Here is a 7318-nt window from a genome sequence, read left to right as displayed (position 1 = left end):
CAACATGCCCCTTTAGAGCAGGCAGCCTTCAGATGCCCTGGTTCTCCACATCCTTCACAGATGGTGTCAGCATAATTCAGAGAATTAGAGCCAGAAGACTCTGCTTGAACTGGACCTTTCTTCTTCTGTTGGAACCTCCCCTGTTGATTCTTGTTCCTTCCACCATAGTCTCCAGGTGCTTGTTGACCTTGACCACCATTCTGCTGCGGATTCACCCACTGATTTGGTTGCATGCCAAAAGCCTGTTGAGGGTATGGAGGGAAAGGTCCTCCAAACCAAGGTGGAGGCATAGCACCAGGCATGAATCCATAAGGAGCTTGAGGAGGAAAGGGGTAACCTTGCATCTGATTGAAATCTGGCTGGAACTGTTGATTCTGCTGCTGCTGTCGATCTCCTCTCCCATTGTTACCACGACCACGACCTCTCCCCCTATCAGCCATGATCAGAGGCTCCTCCTGTTCGAAATCTTCCACACCCAGCACCACCAAGCCAGGACGATCAGGAGGAAGTGGCGGCGGCGGCCTGGAGGGGGAGAGGCGAACCCTAGAATCCCCTCCTTTTGTACAAGGACGGCGCTGCCCTGGAGGCGGTTTAGAGAGATTCGGAGGAATATGCCACAGCTGTCTGTAGAAACTTTCCACCTCATCTCTCTCACAGCAAAAGGAACTCCAAAAGTAATCTATCCCTTCTACATTGGTACTCTTGTCAACGGCTAAACGCCCAGACTCAGAAATGCAGGCAAAATTTCCAAAAGCTTGTACATGAGGCCGCAGCCTCAGTCCTCCTTCTTCTCTGCCACCAGTACCTGCAGAGTCTTCTCCATTAGCAAGGCCTGATGACTGAGGACCAGCAGAGAAGTTGCCGCAGCACGATCCCTGCGCGATCCTCCATCTTCTGCTCTGATCGGAGCCCACATTGGCGGCATCAGGCGATTTGCCTCTACCATAGCCATGGACATTGGGGACAGAGGACGCCTGGGACGACCTGGCTCCCCCTCCCGCCTGATCCTTTGACATGATGCTCTCATAGCGCAGCGAGGAATCCCAGCTGACACCTCCATTTTGCCTTTGAATTTCTGCAGAGAAACCTCCCTTCCAAGTTGCATGATCTCGGTCCTGCTCACTGTGGACGATCCCTCCCTTGTTGAGATAGCTTGGGGCTGCCCCGTCGGAGAGTGCTGAAGCTTGAATCGAGATCGGCCCGAAAGACCCGATGAAGAGATCGAAGTCACGAACTCCTGGATCCTTTGTAGATCGAGACGGGCTCGCCGAACCTTCCTCCGGCCGCGCCCCTCCCAGGTCAATCGGACCCCTCCATGGATCTGGCTCTGGGCTTGAGAAGGTGCCTCCGCACCCAAACCCTCTCGATCCTTGTCCACCTCCAGCTCGCGCAGTGCCTTGAACCGCGCCGCCACTCTCCGAAAACCCTTCTCCATCTCCACCGAGCGGCAGCGTTAAGCACTTCCGCGGCGAACGACGACGAGAGATTTGGGGGAGAACGAGGCAGTTTCGCCACGGAGCTAACTGGGCGGACAAGGAGACGGATCGGCGTACGGACGCGTGTCCGCAAGAGGACTTGGAAGTAGTAACGGCGCCGCGGCTCGGCGACGTGGCGTGTGCGAGCCCCGAGGTGGTTCCGCCATGAACAGGACCTCGGGTCGGACGCGCCGCCAGGACTCCCGCCTCCGCGTTGCTTCCATCGTTGAACGGATCGCAGGGCTCCCCCAACTCCTCCCTCACTTGGACGAGACGCGATGATGGGCGCCTCGCCGCTGGGAGCGTCAGGGCGGCGGAATCCCACCACCTCGCTCGCCAGCCGCAACCCGCGCTTCCAGGTAGCGGATCTGCCTCGGGAGATCGTGAGGAAGCGGGGGCCGCCAACCACGAGGCTCGCACATGGCGTCCCGTTCCTCCGGTGAGGCCTGGAGGAGGTAGAGTAGGTAGTAGCGGCGGACGAGCTTGTCCTGGAGATCCAGCTCCAAAGCGCTCGCCCTGCGCGGTGGGGAAGATCCCCGCGGAGCTCTGCTCGGGGACGACATTCGCCTCCTCCGCCGCGTTGCGAAGAGCCCGGAAGGGGAAGGCGGCGGCGGAGGAGCGAGAGATGGCCGGCGGCAGAGGGTGCATCCGGGGGGGAGCGGCTTACTCCGCCGTAACTGGTCAACAATGCATATGCTAGGACTAGGATCGGACTCGTTTTTTCCTCTCTTTAATTTCTGAAAGGGCTGGAATTGATCCCACACCCTGTCGAAGTTGTTGTTATATTACCATTTACCAGGGCGTGCAGAACCGCACCACCACGCAGCAGCGCACACACATAGATGGAAGCCGACCGATCCCATGTTGTCCGGCGGCCAAGGACGGCGACCACCGCCTCTTTCTCCCCCTTCGCCTCCGTTCCGACAAGGATCCAGATCCGCTCTCCAGCCAAGAGGAGGAGGAGACATGCTTCTACAATGCGAAGGAATCCTGTGCTACGACATGGCACCTCCTCCTGCACCCAGGTCCTCAATTGGGGAGCAAAGCGCGCACGAACCTGCTCTCCTACCAATACAAATACTGGTACGTCAAAATCGTTCATTCTTCTTCGCCCCTCCAAACTCCATGACTGAGTATGATACCGACAGATCCGATTTGCCGCTGCGTTGTGTCGTCGCAGGAGAGACTGGGCTAATCTTACGGATGGGCCGGCGGGGCTCATCGCCGAGCGCGTCCTCGCACATGACGTCGTTGACTACATTCGCTTCCGTGCCGTGTGCTGCCAGTGGCGTCGATGCTCCTCCGAGCCCCGCTCGCACAGCGGCTTGGACCGCCAGTTCCATCCCTGGAGGTGGATCATGCTCCGGGAGAAACTCGCCGTGCCGGACCGCCGCCGCTTCCTCAGCACATCAACCGGTGAGTGCATCCAGGTTGACATCCCGGAGCTCCGCGACCATGAGCTGCTCGCCATAACCCCTGAGGGACTCCTCGTCCTCGTCCATGACCGCAACCACATCCGACTCCTCAACCCGCTGACCCACCAGCTTACTAAGCTGCCGCCACTGACCACGCTTATTCCTCCAGAGAATCACAACAAGCTTTCTCGCGATAACAGCCAGTTTTACATCGATTTCGGAGCGTGGGGCTCTGGCATTGCCAATGACGATTCAACCGTGGTACTCTCCTTCAGCAGGCGTAGCATGATTGGCATGGCCAAGCCTGGCGACGACCACTGGACGCTGCTAAAATACCAATGTGAGACACCGGAAGCCTTAATGTTCGCGGGCCGCTTCTACTGCATCAGCGTCGATGGTCTCATGGTGCTGGAAACTGGCGCACATCAGCCACCTCGGCTGGAGCTCGCTGCAGAGATACATATGCGTGTCTCGCCATATTCGCATCATGTGCACCTCGTTAACAATTGCGGGGAGCTGATGTTGGTGCATTCTCTCTGCAGACGATTGGGAGCCCAGGGTGACTTGGTGAGGTGTTATGACGCGTATCGAGTGGATTTGGACACCAAGACACTACTCCCGGTCAAGAGCTTGGGCGGTGGCGCGGGGCGCGCGGTGTTCATGGACACATATTGCTCTCTCTCGGTGTCCCTAGATGTTTTCCCGTCTGGCTCCATGTCTGCTGACACCTTCTACTTGAGCTATGGCACTGGCGTAGAAGCATATCGTCTCGCGGATGGAAAAAGCGGCGAAGGCATCGGAAGATACAAGAGTAGCCTTGTGGCACGGCCACCTACTCTTGTTGAATGTCTATCTTTCTCCGTAACCCTGTGAGAAACTATTCAGGAGTAGGAAGCGTGCGTTATGCACTTTTTTGTCCATGCGAAGAAGGAGGAAAATCATAAAACCATCCTAAGAAAGTGAGTGAGTGAAATTATGTTAGGAGATCGAGTAGGCTTTTTTAATTTGTTACTCCATGAATCTTCATGTAAAATTCCTCATTAATTAATACGGAGTAAGTAATATAATGGAGCAAAGGGTTCGCCCCGTTTTGAACAAAATCTCCCTAAAGAAAAAACCGGCAGACATATATGTAATCCAAAAATATTTCTACCCACATGACGCTGAAGCGATTCCTGCGATCAAACTCACACAGCGGCCGACGGGACGGTTTTGTTGCCTGAAATATGGAAAGCAATTGACTCTTTACAGTCAGATCAACATATCGATTGGGTCTGCAGCCAGTGTTCAAATCAGCTCGCATCAGGCCAATCTAGCTCTGATCGATCCGTTGGGTGATCGACCTGTTTGGGACAGTATTTGGAAAGCAAATGTTTTGCAGAAAATTTGTATCTTTGGTTGGAGGGCTGCCACAAACACGCTTGCAGTTCTAGAGAATATCGATCGCAGAAGCAACACAACTAATCCAACCTTCTTTGTTTGTGGATCAGCGAAAGAAGACCCACACTATGCTCTGGTTGAGTGTACGGTTGCTAAGGCATTGCGATATGGTATGCGGAGTGTCTGGACCTGCCATCGGAGTATGAATTCCGTAAAACTGGTAAGGAATTGTTCCCTATCATGATTACCAATGCGGCTCCTGAGATGAGGGTGAAGCTGATGTTTTTATTCTAGAGAGCATGGCATCATCGGAATAACATTGTACATGAGGACGGCAAAGCATCTGTGTCGGTATCGATACCCTTTCTACAGAACAATTTGTCATCATTCAAGGATGACAACGTGATCTTGGGTAGCTTCAAAGGGCAAGGCCTTTTGTACCCAAGCCAAAGCCTGGCGAGCTCTCGTGTTGATGATCAAAATGGTTACCACCACCAGCTGGTGCGGTTTCGGTAAGCGTCAATGCGGGATGAGACGCTCTGTCCAAGAGACCATGGTTTGGAGCAGTCATCTGCGATGATCAAGGATCTTTCATACGATCGACTTGGAACTTACAACTTTACTGTAAAAGTGTAGAGTCCGCTGAAGCTAAAGCATGTTTGGAAGGGCTGCACCAACTCCTTCATATACACCACCTCCTAGGGATCCTCGAGATTGGCTGCCAAAGAGTTGTTCAGGCCGTCACCTAGGAGAGCATTGATTGTTCACCATCATGGAGCATTTCTTTGGAGATCAAGGATCTACGGACAAACCCGATGCTGAAGATTAGGAAAATTAGTAGAAGTAGTAACCAAGTTGTGCATTGTCTTGCCCAATTAGGGAAGCGTGAGGCATCAGGTGTGTTAAGCGATTCAGTACTGACATGTGGCGTTGGAGCTGATTGCTAATGATTGTAAACATTTTATAATCCAATCAATAAAGCTCACGGTTTCCCTAAAAAAAAGTACGAGCTTCCTGCAGTATACCTTGTCGGGACATGTGCCACCGTTTCGTAATGCAATTTCTCCACCTTCCTCAAGGCCCATACCGTGGGGGCGCCTACACCGATCTAGTCGGTGTTTACATGACACCGCACACCCCAGCGACCAGGTCGGTTAGTTAGGCCGTGGCCCATTAAGATTAGATACTTTTTTCTTTTTTCTTTTTTTGCTGCTTCATTTCTAATATTTTTATCTTTTAGTATCTAAGTTAGAAAAATATTTCCGGAGAACAAAATTTAAAAATTCAGATTCAAACATTTTGAAATTCAAAAATATCAGATTATAATTTAAAAAAAATTCCTAAATTTGAACATTTTTCGAATATGAACATTATTTAAATTTAACATTTTTGAAAAAAAATCAAAGATTTACCATTTTAAAAATGATTTTTTTACTTGACACGTTTTCAAATTTTAAAGTTTAAAATTTTAAACATTTTTAATATTTGAATATTTCCAAAATTGAATATTTTAAAATATTTAATATATTTAATATTTTTGGATCTAAAAATAAATATAACCAAAAAAGTAAAAAACAAAAAAAAGACGAAAAAAACCTACCTGGGCTTGGACCCGCGGGTGTGCGGTGGCTCGTAGCCACGGACCTAGTCGGTGTATAGGTTCCGCCCATACCGCTCCGTGAAGCACATAAGTAGGAGTGTAGGACTCCCCTTGTCCGCCCGCCTCCGCTCCAATGGTAGGTCGGTCCAACGCTTCTTCTCCCGTTTCTTTTTTTTTTCCTAACTTTTTGTTAAATTTTATTTGAAAAAAAAATTAAACTTGAAAAACTTTAGGCTTTTAAGCAAAAAAGTTATACATATCAAAAACATTTAGATTTAAAAATTAATCACAGTTGAAAATTGTTCAAAATTTAAAAAAATATTCAGCAATAAAAAATGGTCAAAACTGAATATTGCTATGGAGGGGAAATTATAATGCAAAAGTGTTCACATTTTCGAAAATGTTTAGATTTTCCAATCAAAAAGAAGAAACAAAAAAGGACGAAAATGTAGGAAAACCCAAATTAAACCGAGAAAGAAACTGATGAAATCAAAGAACCAGGAAAAAATGAAGAAAACCCCATCGTGAACTTCTAGATTGTTCCCAAAACTGGAAAAAGAAAACCTAAAACATTACAGCATCTTTTTTCTAAGTGAAAACATTACAACATCTTGGTGGCCTGTAGCGCGCTAATGGGATGCGGGCCAAATCATTTCCGAGCCGGGGAGTTTTTAGGTCCCTCGACGCTGACGATCGAAGGGATCATGGATCCAGCGACTATGGAAACCTTGGCCTGCAAAGAAGCTATGGCATTGGCTTAACATCTCCTGTAGGACAGTGTTACGCTGGCGTCTGACTGTCTGTTTGTTAATGCTCTCCATAGCGATTATGCTCGAAGTTTTATTGTAGTTAGAGCATCTCCACCGGCCCTTCCAATACCGGCCCCAATAGCATTTTTGGGGTCGGGAGCGAAAATGGGCTCGCACCGGCACGCCCCATACGGCGCCGGTCAATTTTGGAGGCTAATAGAATCGCCGGCAACCCCATGCCGGCCCCTTCGCCAAGGGCGCGAATCGGGCACGTCGGCGCCTCGCGAGGCTGAATGTTTTGGGCGTGGGAGCCGCCTGTCAGCCACACATCCCAAAAGTCGACGCCAGCGGGGAGTGGCGGGGCCGACGCGTCAGCGGCTCATTCAATTTTAACCTAACCGTCGCTTATCTCGCGACGGGAGTTAATTGGGGCGCAGCGGCGGTGCAGTTTCCGCAGACGCGCAGCGAACCGTCCCGTCGGGCGCGCATTGCTCTTCGTGCCGCCGCTAATGAGCGCCACCGCTCCCCCGCTCCCCCGCTCCCCCGCCTCCCTCCGGCCTATAAAAGGGCCGCCTCTCATCGTGCCTCTCACACACAAACCCTAGCGCCTCTCTCCCCAACCCTAGTCGCCACCTTCTGAAAAGACGACGCCATGTCTGGTCGAGGCCGAGGTCGCGGCCGTGGTCGTGGCCGTGGCCG

At 51.0% G+C, this 7318-nt stretch overlaps 1 protein-coding gene across 1 annotated transcript; it reads left to right on the top strand.

The window, feature by feature from the left end:
• The first annotated feature begins 2477 nt into the window (after positions 1 to 2477).
• On the top strand, positions 2478 to 3808 carry LOC127338150 (uncharacterized). Its single transcript, XM_051364390.2, has 3 exons — positions 2478 to 2558; positions 2624 to 3230; positions 3433 to 3808. The coding sequence occupies exons 1-3, from the start codon at positions 2478 to 2480 to the stop codon at positions 3459 to 3461; spliced, it is 717 nt and encodes a 238-aa protein (XP_051220350.1). The 3' UTR covers positions 3462 to 3808.
• Positions 3809 to 7318: the final 3510 nt, after the last annotated feature.

This window comes from Lolium perenne, chromosome 1 (genome assembly GCF_019359855.2).
Source record: "Lolium perenne isolate Kyuss_39 chromosome 1, Kyuss_2.0, whole genome shotgun sequence".
NCBI lineage: Eukaryota > Viridiplantae > Streptophyta > Magnoliopsida > Poales > Poaceae > Lolium > Lolium perenne.
Note: the sequence above shows the minus strand (reverse complement) of the source record. Positions and strands in the feature narration are given on the sequence as shown.